Genomic DNA, 18,807 nt, shown 5'->3' on the forward strand with positions numbered 1-18,807 from the left:
TAATTATAACATGTAATGTCAAAAATACCCCTCTATTCGTGGTTCTCTACCAACACACATCCCACTTTAGCTTTCTTCTCTGATCTCCACCTCTACTCCCCCTTATTGGGATGAAGATGACAAAAGCTTCGGAGTTATTTGTTGGAATAGTAAGGTTGTTCTTCTAAATATAGTTCTTAGAATGATGCTTAGCAAATTAATTTAGTGGGATCCAAAAAATGACAAGTTTGATAGACAGAGACGGATCCACGTTGAAATTTAAGGAGGCATTTGCCTCCACTAAAGTTTTGTAAAGCAAATGATAATTATATATGAATGTATATCTTTGTCTCCATTATTATGTTATTTTAGTCCTATAATAAATTATAATATTTTTTTAGTTTCATGTTAAAAAATTGTTTTATTAAACTTAACATGCAAAAATATTTATCTTGTTAAATTTAATTTAGTATCAAAACTATAAATAAATAATTAAATCAATTCAATAAAAAATAATTAGTAGTGATAATGTATTTTTTGAAATTAAACAATTAATTAATTACTAAATTGAAGCTTAGTTTTTTAAATATAAGTGAAATTATTAGTGTTTTTCTTTCAAAAATTAGTTAAGATAAAATAATTTATTAACTATATTTTTTATTTTAAAATATATAGTGTTTTTTATTTTAACTTTTTAAAATTATATAATATTTTTTCATTTAACTCTTAAATAATTTTGCTTGTAATATATTTTTAGTTAAAAATATTTTTAATACCATAAATATTATAACAAATGGATTTTTTAATTGAGTGAGATTGTGGGAGGTAATCAATAGTTAAAAATTATAATTAGTGGGTGCTATTTGAAGAGAAATTTAAAGTGTTCTTTGGATTCATCAAGAAAAAGAGATATTTTTTACATTTTATATTTGTGAGTGTATGTTGGATAATTAAGATGAGGTAACTTAAATTTTAGGATAAGTTATATATATATATATATAAACTTTGGCCTGATGGCAAATGCACAAAGAGAAGAACTTAAAACCTTGAACTCTTATTGGATTCCCTCTTCTAATAATTGTGACTAATAGTTACTATGCTATAATTATATATTATTAAAACATATATAATGAGAAAAAAGTACTTTAATTTCAAGAATAATTATAATCACATTGTTAAAGAAAAAAAATTCATTTGTAATCACTATTAAATTTTTATTTTATTTTTATTTATTATTTTATTTTTTTTTAGAAATAAGATTTGTTATACTTGTCTTTCTTTAAGTAAGTTATGCTAGTCAGAAATTCATAAAAAAATTTAAAATTTGAAATTCTGTTAATTTATTAACGTAGTTTAAAATTTAAAATTCTGTTAATTTATTTTGCTTTTGTGTATATATATAGTTAATCATTCTTCTCTTCTATTTTCATTTAGATAAAAAAATACATAAATTCTCTTTAAAAAATAAAAAAATAAATATAAGAATTGAATACTGTGAGTATAAAAATTGTATACGGTAATTTGATGTATTTAAATAATTTTATAAGTAATAGATTAAAAAATTTATTACTTTTGCTGATGTTATATAATATATTATTTGTCTAAAATTCTTTTACACTGTTATAATATAAAAATTAAATTGATCTTTTAATTCTTAAAAATAAAAAGTAAGAATCATAAGTATTTTTTAGAACAAATATTAGATAGATGTGTTTTAAAATAATAAAATTCATCATTATTACTTATTATTAGTTGTTTTTCAAACGGATTGGACTCTATAAATACGAAGACAAGGTCTCTTTCTAAGCGAAAACAAGTTCCATTGCGCAAATCCCTTTTTGCTTCTTAGTCTCTATTCAGAAAAAAGCCATATTATTGAACTATATAGTATATCATCACTTACTTCTTTTTATTTTTCATCATTTGGATATAGATCAGATAAATGAAAGGGAGTAGTAGTGTTAGTAATCATTTATTGAAGCAGCAAAACATGATTATGATTTTGATGCTATTTTGGTTCACCAAGTTGGGCATGGTTTTAGGGCATAATCATGTTTTGGGAGTGCAGCCATTGTCAAAGATTGCCATTCATAAAACCGTTCTTGCACTTAACAATATGGCCGCCGTTGCAGCAGCTCCTACAGTGCTGGGCATTTCGGTAATTTCCAATCTAATCATTCTTAATGTTGATTTTGATTTATGTATTTTATTTTCTTTTTGTTGTTTCTCATCATTAATATATTCAATTATTAATTTGGATTTATTATTTAACTTAAATTTTGATACACTGACGGCGTAAAAAAATATTAAAAAATGTGAACAATAGATATATCGGATGTTTATTTCACTAGATGTATCGATAATTATTTTAATATTAAGATTTAGATGATTAATTTAAAAGTGTAGTGTATTTTTATTTAATTGGTGGTTGTTTATATTGTTCAATATAGTCATTATTTACTTAGCACTCGCCAATATTTTATATAATCGTACCGTCCTTTTGAATGACTATTCACGCGGTCAACAAAAATAATAATTTTTTTAATAAGGTGATTTTGCGCAATAAATGTGTAAAATTATTTTACACTATTAGTAGATTAAAATTAAAAATTATATTTTATATCAATGACTTAGAATTAAAAATTTATTATTTAAAATTTAAAATTTATAATTTAAAATTCAAAATATGCTACCATTTTTATATTTTTCGAAATGCATTAACATTGGTTCCTACTTACTTTAATTTGGTGGTTGGCTTGTTGCATCTCTTGGATCCTACTTTGTGAATGGAAAATGCTTATTGGATGTTGGTTTAATTTAGGGAAAAAAAAAAAACATGGAAGGAATGAACAGCTAATTATATTCAATTATTAATTATTCCTGTTAGTATTGTCACTACTCGCTACTCACTATAAAAATCTAAAAGTAAAATCTTATTAGGATAATAATATTCTCAATGTCGGGTACATGCTAGTTTGGTCTTTTCTATAAATTATGATATTTAAACCCTTAATAAATTAATCAATAACCGGAGCAGGTAGAAAGCCTTTGCTATTTTATTTTAAGCATCATCATGTGTTAATATAAAATATTATTATCACCAGGAAATTAAAGTGGTATGATACATTATTAAAAAAAATCCAACTAGACATATCTAATAATCTAATAAACAAGTTTTTTTTTTCTCCTGATAGAGTCAAGTCTAAATCCATAATGCTTCAATAACTGTGTGTAAATATATATATTAATTTAACAATAGGGATATTTTTATGTATTTATTTTTCTCTGATATTAAATTAACACGAGTCACGCATAGAAAAGATATACAATATGTCACTACTCACTAGCAAGAAAATAAGTTATATTTAATTTTTTGAAAATTATACAGATGTTAATGTATATAAACCTTATTAGCTTCAGATTTTATATATGTAGGTTTAATTTTAGCATTGAGAATTTTTATTATTACTTATTTCTCTTAAAATTTTAAATAAATATAGTGGAATTTATAATTATTGTCACTATAATAGTTACGCTGATTATACAATTTTGAGAATATTAAAGTGTTATTAAAATTAAATTTATATTTTTTATTTTTTAACACATTTTTTCAAATCTATTTAATAAGCATTTATAATATGGTTGCAGGGCGAGGATACAGCATGGGTGACTGTGAAAGTTCTAAATCCAATGCCATCAAATGATGACTGGGTTGGAGTTTTTTCTCCTGCAAAATTCAGGTAATGCGTGGAAATAGATTTTCTCTAATTTTTTTATATTTAAAAAAATAAAATGTGATTTTTTTTATCTTTTGAATAAAAGTTAGTAATTTAGTCAGTATTATTGGTAATAGTTATTAAATTAAAAAAAACAAATAAATCTAAGTGGATCACGTTTTTGTATTTTTAATTAATTAAAAATATATTAATAACCACTCTGAAAACGTTTATTTAATAATACTTTCTCTATTTCATGAATGGAATCAGTGGATACATTCTATAATGACTAAATTTTAGTCATAAAATTCAAAAATAAAAAAAGTGAGTCCCATTTTTTTTATTTCTATTTTTAGACACAAAAATTATAAAAAAACTTCCATTCACCATAAGGGCATCTTTCAGTACGTTTTAAATTTAGTGACAGATTTAATGTATCTGATTATACGGAAAGGTTATTATGATTATGGTGACTATGAGATTACGATGCATATGAAATTTTTGCCAATATTTAACAAGTGCAGTTAAAATTAATGTGATATTGTTCTATTATTTAGTAATAATTTTTAATTTAAAAAAATAAAAACAAAAATGATTAAATTTAAAAATTGGTCAAATAATAAAAAAATATGACCTAAATTTAAATTATATTCTTTTAATATTGATAAAATTTTATAGCCACTATAATTGAGTCATATATATAAATCCGATGTAACCTAGTATATATACAACTCCAAAAATAAAATACAATAATCATTCGTGCAACTCAAATGTTCATCCCATGTTTATAAGATTGGTTAGAGTATAATAATAATAATAATAATTTCTGGATATGTCATTCAAAGATATATGAACATGTGAATAAACAAAATAAATGAAAATAAATTTATTATGAAATGCAGTTCAGGAAATTGTCCACCAGCACCAGACAGCATTGGCTGGCAAGAAACTCCATACATTTGCCAAGCTCCAATAAAGGTTAGCAAAGCTAATAAATCAGTGATATATATTATTAATAATTCAATTAGGAAGTCAACTTTTTTTAGCCAATATTAGAAATTTTTTTAAATTTTAATATACTCTAAATTCTTTAAAAAATATTAAAAAATAATTTATAATAAAAAATACTCTAATACTAAAACTAGCTACTTCAGAGTTGGTTTATTATACTTTTTTATTAATTACTACCTCCATCCACAAATAATTGTTGTTTTTAGAGGATTTTTCCCGAATAAACAAAAGTGGTGCTGTCCAAAAAGGATAATTACACAATAAACCCTACTTAACTTTCTTTAAAATTAATGCTATTTTAATTATTCTATTAGATTTTGTATAACTAAGATATNTATTGTAATGTAAAAAATGACTTGAATGAATGCATGTGACAGTACAAGTTTGCAAATCACGATAATTCAAACTATCTTAAGACTGGGGCAGCTGTTTTGAAGTTCCAGTTGATTAATCAACGTGAAGATTTCTCCTTTGCACTCTTTTCTGGAGGATTATCATCGGTAATGATTATTAAATAATAATACTCAAAATATAATAGATGAATTGAAATGCTGACTGGTATTCATGAGATTGATCACTGCAGCCAAAGCTTGTGGCAGTTTCAAAAAACGTAAGATTTTTGAACCCTAAAGCACCTGTGTATCCGCGTCTTGCTCTTGGCAAGTCTTGGGATGAAGTAAGTTCTTGAATAACATCCTTCAAATAGTTCATTTTGATGCAAAATCTATTGTATGTTTGAACATTAATTTTATATTTTGATGTGTGTATTAGTAAATGTAAATATCTAGATAATTCGTTTTGATTGGGATAAAGTATTCAGCGTGTTTTTATGACTATTCACACATGAAATATTAAAAAGTAGTTATATTTATTATGATAATATGTAATTAAATTCATGTGTTAGATATCGGTACACCCTTAGCACATCAAAATGAATCCTATTTTTATTATCAAATATTTTACACAGATATCTAATTACATATTTACATGTTCTTATGTTAATAAAAAAAATTTTTTACTACACTACTTAAATGATCATTAAAAAAAATAAAAAATGATTGAATTATTGTGCTATAATTAATGCTGGGGTTATGGAAATTGGTGCATGAGTAATATAAATTAAGCATTGATAGATGCTAACAATGTAAAGAAATGTTTAAACAAGTGTAGATGACAGTCACATGGACAAGTGGATATGACCATAGAGATGCCATACCCTTTGTTGAATATGTTTCTAATGGAGGAGAGGTTAGACGTGCTCCTGCTGGAACATTGACATTTAATCGAAACAGCATGTGTGGTATGAATTTAATTATTCATGATCTTTTTGAAATTGATTAATACTTAATTATTGATACAAATATTTAAATTAACGAATAAGTATGTGATTAATTTCGAAAATTCTTACAGGTGAACCTGCACGAACTGTTGGGTGGCGTGACCCAGGTTTCATACACACAAGCTTCCTTAAGAACTTGTGGCCTAATTTGAGGTTTGCATGCATTCAACTATCATATTTGTATGTTCATGGCATTACCACTACATGCCATTGTTTGTTCTAATTTGTTTTTTCTTTTTTTCTTGTTAAAAATAAAAACACAGGTACACTTACACGTTGGGGCATTTTCTGACTAATGGCTCTTACGTTTGGAGTAGGACTTTTTCATTCAAGGCACCACCATTTCCTGGACAGAATTCATTGCAACGTGTTATTATATTTGGTGACATGGGAAAGGTAATACCAACTATTAGAATTTCTTTTAACCAAAACTTAATAGTAGTGAACTCCAAACCTTTTTCTTCTCATGCAATCTTTCAGGCTGAGCGTGATGGTTCAAATGAATATGCTGATTATCAACCTGGATCACTTAACACCACTGATCGACTCATTGAGGATTTGGCAAATTATGATATTGTTTTCCATATTGGGGACATGCCATATGCCAATGGTTACATCTCACAGTGGGACCAATTCACAGCTCAAGTGCAAGAAATTTCATCAAGAGTACCTTACATGATTGCAAGGTTAGTTGGCTTCTTGGCATGTCCCTTGATTACATTTCATTGAAGTTATCATTTTCTAGATTCTTATGAGACTGAAAAAATATCTGGTTCAGTGGAAACCATGAACGTGATTGGCCAAACACAGGATCATTTTATGATACTCCGGATTCAGGTGGTGAATGCGGGGTTCCAGCAGAAACCATGTATTATTATCCTGCTGAGAACAAAGCTAAATTCTGGTAAAATTCCTTCATTACAAATACAAAATATGATGAGGCATCATTACCTTTTTCGATTTGATTTCATATTTTGGATGAAAAATTTGAAAAATTGCAGGTACAAAGCAGATTATGGCATGTTCCGGTTCTGTATAGCAGACAGTGAGCATGACTGGAGAGAGGGAACAGAACAGTACAAATTCATTGAGCATTGTCTTGCAACAGTTGACAGAAAGCAGCAACCATGGCTGATATTTGCGGCTCATCGTCCACTTGGGTACTCCTCTAATTCTTGGTATGGCATGGAGGGCTCATTTGAAGAACCCATGGGACGGGAATCTCTCCAAAAGCTTTGGCAGAAGTACAAAGTAGACATTGCATTTTATGGACAAAAATGACAAAGCTAGAATGCTAATTATCTAAATGGCTATGATATGATGCAGAATCAATGTGTCAACGAAGAAAAAACACATTATTCTGGCACTGTGAATGGTACAATCCATGTTGTTGTTGGCGGTGGAGGAAGCCACTTGTCCGACTTCGTGGCGTCACCCCCTGTCTGGAGTATTTACAGGGACCGTGACTTCGGCTTTGGCAAGTTGACAGCATTCAACCATTCATATCTCATGTTTGAGTACAAGAAGAGTAGTGATGGTTTGGTCTATGACTATTTCACCATTCATAGGGACTATAGGGATGTCTTGGCCTGTGTGCATGATGGTTGTGAGAAAATCACTTTAGCAACCTGAGCGTTAGACTGTTATGTCTCTGAACTTGTAGTGATTTTTAATGATCTTGTAGTGGAATCGAATAAAACACTCAAAATAATAAGGGCCTTCTTATATATTTACTCTCCCTGTAAGATAGAGGAAGACTGGCACATAACTTCCAATATATGAGTGGAAATCACTCCACTAAAACTTTATAGCCTGTACTATACGTTCATGTGCTCCCTATCTATGTTGCTTAATGGTTGAAAACTAAATAAGATACATTACATCAGCATCAAGTGAACCATAGAAAAAATGAAATCGAATATCCACACCTGCTACCATCTTGGTTAAAGAAACTTTGTTGGCATTTGGCAAATTGCACTCTTAGACATGACAAATACAACTCCCTCTCTCTGAACGTGTGGGAAGCTAGCAATTCTGCAAATCCTTGATATAAGTTATGGAAGCCATCAAAAAGCATAACCATCATTGCAAACTAAAACTTTAGGTGAAACTTATTAAAATTGGACTCAGTGCAAGATACTGACACTTGAAAGCCTTTATACATTTCTATCAACCATCCATTTCAACATCACAAACTTTGTTACTTTCATCAGCTGCTGAGTTGACAGATCCTAACAAATCATCAATTCTTAGAGGAGAGTGTCGAACACTGTATTGGAACACAATCTGTAAAATTGACAATTGATTAAGACTACTACACTCAAAATTTCCATAAAAATGAATGATAAAAAAATTAATATGAATCAATAATTTTTCCTGAGATTGTTGAACCAATAATTATCTATAGTGATTGTGTTAAATAGGATAAGTAGTGCTTCCCCTGGCAATCAAATGGTATACCTTGTGATTGCATTCCCTTTAAAAATTAAAATAGCTACAATAATGATATATGTTCCATATGGATTTGTCATCCATCCGTACCCAAATATTGGTGTTTTAATGAAATGAGAAGTTATGGTTAGTTTAAGAAGGTTGCTAGAATACTCCCTTACTACCTTAGAGAAACTATCAGCAGAAGCACGAGCACGGTTGGCCTTGCCTAGATAATTTAGATCAGCTTTCTCAAGTTTTCCATCCACCAAAACCAGTCCCCCTTCTCCAATTGCAAACCGTACAAGACATCCTGAATGCAACTCTGACTGCAAATAGAAGAAAGTTGTATAAAAATTACTTGGTAAAACATTGGAAAAAAAAGTGATTTTTGATGGTTAATTTACTTGTCTTTGCTTTTACATTTCATGATTGAAAGGTTGTCATACTATTCCACCCAAATGATTATTTTTCCCATCAATTGAATGATGTTCAAAAGAAAATCAATTTTCTAGAAGCCTTATAAAGATACATTATATATAGTGGCAGAGATGCAGAATTTGTTTATTTTCACAATTAATTCAAGTAAAAGATACAGGAGCACAATTATTTCCTCTTTCAAACAAACCTCATGCATAAAGCCTGCATCTAAACATCCAAATACTACAGGAGGATCATCGGAAGTGCACAGCTTTCCACCTTCTTGTAGCTCCAAAACCACCTGGTTTGGGAAGCCAGAAAATTGATAGATCATCATTGGACCATCAGCACTCATTAAAATAATCATATAAGGAAATAATGAATGAGTATGCAGACTTGAAGAATATACTTTATTTAATTTCATGATTTCATCTACCCAGTACTGTTGCTACCAGGAGAAAAAAAGTGTATCGGGAGACATGCAAAATCACACTATATCTATATATGGTAAAACTCCAACAGAGCAAGCATATACTTCACAATGAGGCTGTCTTATGAAATATACACTTTTTCTTGAAAATCAAATTTGTACAACTCTCAAAGATATATAAACTATAAACTATAAAGCAAGAAAATTGTTTCATAGTGTGCATAAAAAGATATACAAACAGTCAATCCATACATGCAATATTCAATTTATGTCACAAGGGCCGGAAATCCATAAACACGAGACAAAACTGAAATATATACACAACAAAGAAATGGCATGACAAGGCAAACAACGAAAATACAAAAAGGAAGCATGAACAGCACCTGCTGATGATTTGGAACCTGTCCTTTGCTATCTGTGTCCATGACATACTGACTGCAGTTCTCATCCTTCCAAACCAATGCTAGTGGTGTAATTCCTGTCTGATAGTGTGCATGCCTAAGAAATAAACCAAATCAAGAGGAATCACCAAAAAGAAAAAACAGCGCATAACAAATGAAAATGGAAAATAAATTTAACCAAAAGCTCATTATTAGACACCACAAATAATATGTGAGAAAAGGCCCAGACACTGTTATTAATTCACTGCATATTATTTCTCAAGCATTAGGAATGCCAGTTGAGAAGACTACATTTCTCAACAAATATGCAAAACAATCCATTTGCAAAATCTGTTAAGATGCATTCTGACCTAGGTTAGCATAATTGGAACGAATGTGTTTTGATATTGAAAGTTCTTACGAAATTCTCTCAACATCCACAGCAGTAGCACATAAAACAATACAAAGATTGAAGAATACGTTGTAAGGAAGGCTTGTAATTACTTGTTATAAAACAGAAGACCATCTTTGACATAAGGCACAGATCCAGTATAAGCGGCACATAATCCACTCTGGTCGCAGCAGTACACTGGAACCAAACTGAACCTGTACTTGTGATAATGCGAGGGAGGTTCACAAGCGCCAGTCTCAGCAAGCTTGGAATTCAACCAGAAAAACCTAAATTCTGCAGCGCAATCATAAAGCGAGTAGCCCCGCCAGCAAACCATGTCAATCACATAGTAAGTCTGATCCACCTGATAACCCAAAACAAATGAAGTTTTTCAAGAACAAGATAGTGCAGAGAGAACAAGTGAAAGACACAAATTATCAAATTGCTAAGCAATACAAATAAAGGAGATCCCTATTATCACAATATTTATAGGATTTTATTTGTTTTCATATGTAAAAGTAACATCCCCCAAACTCAAAACTCTTGCAAACCTACACATCGGTGCATAAGAATCAAACTCATATATATATATATATATATATATCTTATTGTGCTTATAAATGGAACAGTTGCATTAACAAGTAAAACTAGAGGATCACAATTGAAAATAAATAAATAAAATTAAAAAAAACTCAGCAACGAAATAACTAACCTCGTGAAAAATGCAATCCAAAATGGAGTAAGACTGAGCAGGACCAGAGGAATCCTTTCTTCTCGCACCATTCGGCAACTCGGACGGAAAACGGTGCAGTATCGAACCGTTCCTTAAACGACTTATCGTCGTGCCGTTGCACGAAACCACAAAGCATCGTTTTCCAGAAGGTCTAGCAAACACAAACCTGCAAAACAATAAACAGACAATCAAATTTGAAATTCAAATTTATTTGAAACGAAAACTTCTAGAAGATTCAATTAGGAACGAGAGTAAGTAAGAACTACGAACCAGTCTTGTGAGAGATTTTCGGGAATGTCGATCATCCATTCGGGATGCATCAGCTGTTTCGCGAACCATTTCCGAGCCTCCGCGCCTTTCAGCTTCGACGCTTCAACCACGTCAAGCTCCTTCGGTGACTCGGGAACTTCGGAGTCAGGTATAAGTTCGTCGTGAAGTTCGGGTTCGGGTTCGGGTTCGAGTTCGTGCGGTTGTTCGAGCGATAAGGCGGTGGAGGCGAGGAATCGAGCATGGTTCTGGGCGTCGCGTCGATTCTGTGCCTGCCGGAGCAGGGACTGCTGCCTGCGCTTCTCTTGATCAGAGATCAACGGTCGTTTGAATGGACGGCGGAGATCGTGCGGTGCCATGGCTAGAGCCGCTCCTTCAGCTTCTCCTAAATTCACAACACAAAATAATATACTGAACACATACACAGTTTGGCGCTTTTCCCGTCGTTTTGAACGTTTTTTCTTTTTCTTTCTTTCTTTCCCGTCGTTTTTTTTTTCTTTCTTTGTCTTTTGGCTACACAGAAAAGAATCGTTTAATGGACCATCTTCAGGCCCAAAATGGGCATAGCTAAAAGTTCTGAATTTTTGTAAGCCCAAAAAGAAACAAGAGCAAAAACAAACCTACATCCGAATGCAACTCAATCTATTATTTATCTTATGACCAAAAATCATATCTATTATTTATTTTTTCATTTGGTCAAAAACAAAAAACACAAACACACACAACTCAATTGTTGACCGAAGCCATCATCTGAGCAAAAATACTTCATGCAGAATAATGGAAGAACAGGCAAATTCTATTTCCGATACACAAAGCAGGTTTAAAGGCAAGGGATTTGCATGATAGATGGTTAGACTTTTGAAGAGGAAAATAGTAAAACGCAGTGATATATGGTTGGGATTTTGAAGGATTTAGAGATAGTTACTAGTTAGTATAATCTGAACCGGGTTTTTGAACTCTTAATTTTGTTAACACATAACTTGACATTCGGCTGAACCGGTCATGAACAGAACAGAGAACAGTTCAAGTTGAACAGCGCTACGAAGAAGTGTGTTGAGTGGTGAGTATGGAGCAATCGCTGTGGGGTCATTTGTCGCTTCTTCTGAGGGCCAACACAAAGGAATCCGTTGAATACATTCTTGAATCACTCTGGCGAACGCGAAAGTGCGGTCTCGACTCTTCAGAACGACGTGTCATCCAAGACATCCTCCAGCTTCAAAACGACACCGACCTCGACCCCGTTAGCTGTCGTTTTAATCTTCCTTCAATTTCAACTCACCAACTGTTTGTAATAATGCTTAGCTGAATTCTTTTTCTTCTCTTCTCTTCTATTTGCAGCTTCTGGTGTGTCTTCGAATGTTGATTCGGAGGTGCGTGTATGAGAACACGAGCAAGGACGAAATCACCAAGCTCTTTCCGAATGAAGTGTTGCCGGAACTGCAGAAGCTGTTGACGATTCTGTTGCACAAGTTTCAGCCATTGTGGCAACAAGATGTGCTCAAAGATAAGGTTCGTTCATTTACTTATTCTGATTTTGATTATGAGTGCGATTTTTTCTAAGGATTGTTGTAATTTGGAGTGTGTGTGGTGTGTTTCAGAATGTTGTGCCTAGGTTAAAGGCAATGACATGGAATATGGCAAATGTTGATGAAGATTCAACAGACCCTGCAGCTGTTATTAATTTGAAGGTATATAGGCATATAGCACCTATTCAACTGTAGTAAGATCAATCTCTTAAAATACTCTTTTCTTTTTTAGGGAGAATCACTAATTTCGTCCATGGAAGATTGAAATACTGATAAATTAATCACAAGTAGAGATGAAATTATTAGCAATTGATCTTTTAGGGGCTATTTTGTTAGTTTTTTTTTATATTTTAGAGACTAATTTGCCAAAGCTGTGCCTGTAAGGGTTTTGTTAGTTTTTTATATCTTTGAGGGTAAAACATTTTTGCTAATATGGATTATAGAAAATGTATGGTTGAATGTCAATGCATATAACTTTGTTTTTGTTGCTGGTCATACAATAAAATTAAATTCTAAAGTTGCACATATGGTATTCAATGTATAATGGTCAAGTTCAACTTTATGATTTTCAGCTTCAAAATGATTCTCAACTTCACTCTGGAGAGCTTGATGTTAAGTTCCGGTTGGCTACGGACACTCTAGAGATGATGCTGAAATCAATGCACAGTATTAGAGACCAATTTTCAACCTCAGTAAATATTTTCCTGAAATTTGTTCTTTAATATAGTATTGGATAGGAATAGAATTCTATTTTTATTTTGGCTTTGTGATATTTTAATTAGCCTGTCTTATGTTGTTAGGAGGAGGTACCAAATGGCCATTAGTAACAGTAAACCAGTGGAGTTTCACACGAGATGTGTCATAAAGAATGGTATGCATGACTAACTTGGTGTGCTGCTTTTCTTAGTGTTTGTTTGGTTGTCAAGGTGAAAATTAAGTAGAATTTGTGGGTGAGTTCCGTGTAATTTTACACATTAAAATCAAAATGAAAATTTCCTTCTTATGTTCACTCTGCAACCAAACATACCCTTAGTAGACTAAAGCTGGCCAAATTTTTTGTGGCAAAAAATAATCTGATTGATATTTTAACCTAATCAAATTGCATTCTTGACATATTTGAAATTTTCTTTCAGCGAGGGATGCAACTATATTGTGTTGTGTTTCTACCCAAGTTGTTAAAAGTTTTTATTAGATGTAATCTTCTATGAGAAACAGTTCATAACATGTTTAATAGCGCTTCAATGGCCAAGTGATTAAGAGAAATGGAAATAAAATTGCCAGGTCGACTCTAGACTCCCCAGACCATTACATGTAAAACTGTAAACATCTGTTAGATTTTGAGTATATATATATGGCTGATCCTTAAACACTCTGTACTAAGTAAAGAGTGCTGTATTTACCAACTAAACCAATCTTAGCTCTTCGTTTAAATGTTTATATAGTCATGCTTTTTAGATGAGAACATTCTAATCTGATACAACTTGCGTTAATATAACGTCATAGTTTAATGGATAGAGTGGTTTCCTTCCCTTGATGGAAGCTATTCTATTGCGTAATTCATGGATGTGACAACCCCATTAATGGGAATATAGAAGTTTCAACTTTCAACAAATAAATATGCATACTTAATTACTTAGCATTTTTTTATTAAACGCGAAAATAAAAATAGTACATAAAAGTTTAGATTGGTTTGGCGCTAGTCATCGCACTGGAAAAAAAAATAATGCATAAAATTTTCGGCTTTTTTAACTGCAAATACAGATATCTATGGATCATTTACTAAACTGACTTTTGTATTAGCAGCAAAAATTAACAGGTAATTGCAAAATATGAAATTCTTTTTACTGATCAAGACACATAATAGTTGTGCAATATGCAGACTATAAACTTTTGTTAAATAGTGATGTTTAAAATTTAGTGAGAATGGTGCCTCCTATTATTTATTTATTTATTTTGTTTGGTTCCATCAAGTGCAATCTTGTTACCTCTTTGTTGAACAAAGTTCCGTTGGATTTTCTGAAAAATCTAAGTATCTAATCTTACCAGCTGTGTAGGGATCCAGTGAACTCTTCCACCTGTTTTGGTTCTGTTCTTTTCTTGTTGGCAAAGACATAGTGATAATGTGTAACTATGTAAATAACAGAAATATCTTGGTTTTTTTGACAGTGGGAATGTGGCAGTCTCGTGAGGGATGTCATGTGATGTGTATTTCATTGGTTAAATGATCACAATATTCTTCCCTTTTTTTTCTTTTTCTTTTTTTCCCCTTTGGGTATAATCACAACAATATTCTTCTTTGTTATCAACAATCAAGTGTTTGGAATAAAGTTACCAATCTATATAGCCAGTTAGGGCGTGATTGAAACTGAAAGCGCCTGACCAAAAATAAAAAGGAAAGAAACTGAAAGAGGATATTTTTTTTTCTTTTTCTTTTTTCTTTTTTTTTTAAATCCAAATTCAAATATAACTATTGATTGATTAATTAAAGTAACTAAGGAAGAGTAATACAATGACTTGTGTACAATGTCGAGAATTGGAATTCTGGAAAAAAGAAAAATTAAAATCGTACTTCGATAGCGACTTTATCTAATTATTATAGATATAGTTAATAGATTATTATCATTGACTCATATTTTGTATGCAAAGTTACTCATATATTAAAAATAAATAAATAAATAAAACGCAAACTAATAGTAGAATACAACTTATCCTAGTAAATTTTTAGGATTAAGTACTATTTTAGCATATATAGTTTTAGTCGAAAATCAAAATTATTAAGTATTATTTTGGCCTTTATAGTTTTAGTCGAAAATCAAAATTATTTTTAAATTTTTTTTTGCATTCGAAATCATTTCGAAAATTAAATTTTATTTTAAAATTATTTTTCATTCAAAAAATCATTCATATTTATTCTTTTCTCTCTCCTTTTTATCATATTTTTATGGGCTTCATCCTCACAAAAAACTTTCTTTTAAAAGAATTTTATACACATAAAATTATGTTTGACATTAAATTGAAAACTTAATAAATTAATCAAACAAATTAACAAAAAAAATTATAGAAAAATAATGCTAATTGGAAACAATGAATTTAAAAAAAGGTAAAAATTAAAATTAAAAATAAAAATTAGATCATTAATTAATTATTTAATTTTAAATTTTAAAATTTGAAAAATTAGGATTAGTATTTAAACTCATTCACACTACGTACGGCTATTCCTAATCTCACTATAACCTCTAAAGCCTCCCGCAGACTCCGCCTCCGCCGGTCAGCCCGATGCGCCTCGCCCTCCGACGCTTAACCCGACGCTGTTGCCGCTGTTTTCACACCACTCTCTCCTGGCCACGTTGTTACGGTGTTGCGCAACCCTTTCGTGGAGTTGCTGCTGCATCGTTCCGGTTTGTCGTTTTGAGACGCCGAAATTTCTGATAAAAGCCATTGGAGAATGAATCATCAATGGAGTCATCAATTCGTTCATCCCGTCGTCCAGGTTGTCGCTGCCGGATGTGACACGGTAACATTTTAACTTTTTCTCAGGTAATCTTCCTTATTCGCTTTTCATTCTCGTAACCCTTCCATAAATTTTATGTTTTCATTTAGCTGGTGATTGGAAAAACATGGTGACATGCATGTACATGACGACATATAGGAGAAAGATGGGAAATAAGATAATATTTGAAGGCATAAAGAATGCGGGTCACCTAGTTCACATGGAGAGACTTTGTGCATTCAATGTCTCTCAACCATTTAATATTAATTCAATGGTCAATTTAGAATGGTCATTTTAGTAGGTATGCGGATGGTTATTTTAATTGTTATGTGGATTATTATTTTGATTGAATTGGGTTTAGTTATATATAATTAAAATATATTGGATGTTCAACTTATTAAGTAGGCGAATGATTATTTTTATCCTTAAATAGATGGTTATTTTCACTATGGGTGATCGACGGCGGTGGCAAAGTGTGGCAAGCCAATCAGCAACGGTAAAGTGGGATGATTATTGATGAAGGTAGGGGTGGCAACCGGTTGGAAAAGAAGAGGGTAATGGAGTGAAAGTTTGGATAAATTAGGGTTTGAGATGGTTATTTTTTTAGAATAATTGAGTGATTTTTTTATTATTTAGGTAATTTGTGGAGTGTTTTTTATTTTTTATATGTATTTGGACTAAATCTACAGTCTATTATTCACATTGTTTGGACTCCTCATTGTCTCCCTAGCGGAATCGATTAACAAATTAATAAGAGAGGACTCAATTCACCTACCAGAATTTCAGCAACAACCTCGAGAAGCAGAGCAGCACAGCCGAGACCAAGACAATGAGGGCGAGAAGCAGCTCGACGACCATGACAGAGCAGCACGGCGAGAATGACGAGAAGCAAAGATGCATAATGAGATTGGAGAGAAGCAACACAACGCTCCTCCCACACCCCACCACTAACCTCATACTTTCTCTCTTCTTTTTCCAAAAGCACAAGTCTGAGCTTCTGTTTAGAAGAGATGGATATCCATAGCCATTTAGGCAAGCTTGGTAGCTGTGGAGATTCGTTTCAATAAACAGTTGCAACTCGTCAAAAAATGGAGGCAGCACTTGGTGGCGGAGTGGCAAAAATGGAGGCGCGACCAAAGAGTTCACTAGTGCGAAGTAGGGGCAATGGGATAGGTGCAATGAGAACCACAGAAAATCCCAAAAGCGGTGACAAGCCGCTAGTTTAGTTGGTTGATGAGCTATGTTGTCTTGAGAAAGTAGATGAGGACAGATAATCTCTTGGCTTTTTTGAAAAAGATGTATTTTTTGGGAAGATGAGAGTACTTGTATCTAGAAATTAAGAAAATGATGATATTAAAATAAAGTTTAATGTTGGAGACAATTTTAAATGCAAAAAAAAAAAAAATTAAAGATGATCTTAATTTTCGACTAAAATCATAAAAATTAAATCGTACTTAATCTAAAATTTTTATTTTTTAGTATATTTTTACTAGCATTTTCACTTATTTATACGGGCAATTTACATAATTAGATCAAATTAGTTTTGAATTTACGCAATTGTGATTTTTTGAAATAGGTTACATCTTTGTTCTGTTTTAAATTTATGTAAACCGCTATAAGGTGTAGTAGTTTACAATTTGCACACAATCTGCTATAGGATAGTGCAAATTACATTGAAAAGCGTGTAATACAAAAATCGCTATAGGATGTCGCGGTTTCTGAAGGAATTGGGTCATGCATAAATTGCTATAGAGTCCAGCGATTTATGTGAAAACAGGTCTGTGGCAAATTATGTATACGTGGATTCTCTATATATAGCCGTGGAAGACAATTGTAAAAAAGTAGAGTGTTATTTTCACAATGGAAAGTGAGGAGAGTTTTATAGTTTTAGTGCATTACTCTAAAAAAAATTCAAAAAAAGTAAAAGGTACGGTATTAAGTTTACTAATAGAGAACTACTGAGTATTTGTATACGGTTATCAAATACCTTATCAGAGCTAAAAATTAGTACATTGCAAAAGCTTGGGGTGTATGGGATCAAGTGGGTGAAGAAGTTGTTTTATAAGACCCCTATTACTGTCGTGTTAACTAGTGTGAAGTATGATACGTTTGTGATAGGGTCCGATGAAGATATGCAATTTTTGTTTCACTGTCAACGAAGTTTTCCAGTAGTGAGAATACACGAGTTGTATACCAAGTTGGAAAATAGTGTCGACAGTTTTGGGGCATCAGCTCCGATTCCCCAGTCGACTTCGTTGGGGTGCTTCTACCTCGACGCCTATGGTTGCACCTGCTTGTCCGATGGTTGAACCCCCATCTATTGCAGTTTAGATGGCTAGTTCACCTCGTCTGATTCCTGATTTTGCAAGCAAAGATAAACCAGATCGAGTTGAAAATTGATGCAAGATGATGATTCGGACAAAGAGTCTGTTGACATACTTGGGGACAGTAATGAGAGTACTCGGAGCAATCCACCTACACAACATAGCCCATCAACTTCCGGCACACAGCAACATCCTCTACATTTTTCAACTTTGAACTTGGAAGCCATTGGCCAACGACCGGACATTGATCCTACCTTTGGGGTTCAAAAATTGCATGATGGAATCGCTCCTACAAAATTTTAGATTGGCCAATCTTTCTAAAGGAAAGAGGAAGCTATATTGAGTGTAAAGTATTATAGCACCCGTCGTAA

General features: G+C 32.0%; 3 protein-coding genes across 5 annotated transcripts; 2 read left to right on the forward strand and 1 right to left on the reverse strand.

Moving 5' to 3' along the window:
- The first annotated feature begins 1,808 nt into the window (after window positions 1-1,808).
- On the forward strand, window positions 1,809-7,772 carry LOC107463539 (nucleotide pyrophosphatase/phosphodiesterase). The gene is given in 11 exon segments (XM_016082345.2): window positions 1,809-2,137; window positions 3,628-3,719; window positions 4,598-4,673; window positions 5,084-5,206; window positions 5,290-5,382; window positions 5,877-6,006; window positions 6,117-6,198; window positions 6,309-6,441; window positions 6,526-6,731; window positions 6,824-6,949; window positions 7,047-7,772. Coding segments are annotated over 11 exon segments (1,908 nt in total). The 5' UTR covers window positions 1,809-1,921; the 3' UTR covers window positions 7,678-7,772.
- LOC107463540 (uncharacterized) lies at window positions 7,740-11,511 on the reverse strand. 2 transcript variants are annotated; one of them, XM_016082348.3, is made up of 8 exons: window positions 11,100-11,511; window positions 10,809-10,995; window positions 10,210-10,460; window positions 9,709-9,823; window positions 9,104-9,196; window positions 8,661-8,804; window positions 8,190-8,331; window positions 7,740-8,088 (listed from the first exon to the last, which is right to left on the reverse strand). In XM_016082348.3, exons 1-7 carry the CDS (start codon window positions 11,453-11,455, stop codon window positions 8,215-8,217), a joined length of 1,263 nt encoding a protein of 420 aa, XP_015937834.1. In that variant the 5' UTR covers window positions 11,456-11,511; the 3' UTR covers window positions 7,740-8,088; window positions 8,190-8,214. The 2 variants fall into 2 exon arrangements, with proteins under 2 accessions (XP_015937834.1, XP_015937833.1); XM_016082347.3 differs by having other exon boundaries at window positions 7,740-8,331.
- Window positions 11,512-11,830: 319 nt separating this feature from the next.
- Window positions 11,831-14,255, forward strand: LOC107463471 (protein FAR1-RELATED SEQUENCE 3). 2 transcript variants are annotated; one of them, XM_052252590.1, is made up of 6 exons: window positions 11,831-12,336; window positions 12,435-12,605; window positions 12,695-12,784; window positions 13,195-13,314; window positions 13,423-13,493; window positions 13,756-14,255. In XM_052252590.1, the coding sequence occupies exons 1-5, from the start codon at window positions 12,163-12,165 to the stop codon at window positions 13,444-13,446; spliced, it is 579 nt and encodes a 192-aa protein (XP_052108550.1). In that variant the 5' UTR covers window positions 11,831-12,162; the 3' UTR covers window positions 13,447-13,493; window positions 13,756-14,255. The 2 variants fall into 2 exon arrangements, with proteins under 2 accessions (XP_052108550.1, XP_015937752.1); XM_016082266.3 differs by lacking the exon at window positions 13,756-14,255 and having other exon boundaries at window positions 11,832-12,336; window positions 13,423-13,631.
- The last annotated feature ends 4,552 nt before the right edge of the window (window positions 14,256-18,807 follow it).

The sequence above is a fragment of the Arachis duranensis genome, chromosome 8, assembly GCF_000817695.3.
Source record: "Arachis duranensis cultivar V14167 chromosome 8, aradu.V14167.gnm2.J7QH, whole genome shotgun sequence".
Classification (NCBI taxonomy): domain Eukaryota; kingdom Viridiplantae; phylum Streptophyta; class Magnoliopsida; order Fabales; family Fabaceae; genus Arachis; species Arachis duranensis.

Excerpts from the sequence above, each read along its gene's own strand:
- LOC107463540 (XM_016082348.3), bottom strand. The coding sequence starts at position 11,455 with ATGGCACCGCACGATCTCCGCCGTCCATTCAAACGACCGTTGATCTCT. Across the intron at positions 10,461-10,808 it reads TGGATTGCATTTTTCACGAG|GTGGATCAGACTTACTATGT; the intron begins GTTAGTTATTTC and ends TTGGGTTATCAG. Across the intron at positions 8,332-8,660 it reads CTGCTGATAGTTTCTCTAAG|ATTGTGTTCCAATACAGTGT; the intron begins GTAGTAAGGGAG and ends TCAATTTTACAG.
- LOC107463471 (XM_052252590.1), top strand. The coding sequence starts at position 12,163 with ATGGAGCAATCGCTGTGGGGTCATTTGTCGCTTCTTCTGAGGGCCAAC. Across the intron at positions 12,337-12,434 it reads ACGACACCGACCTCGACCCC|CTTCTGGTGTGTCTTCGAAT; the intron begins GTTAGCTGTCGT and ends TTCTATTTGCAG. Across the intron at positions 12,785-13,194 it reads CAGCTGTTATTAATTTGAAG|CTTCAAAATGATTCTCAACT; the intron begins GTATATAGGCAT and ends TATGATTTTCAG.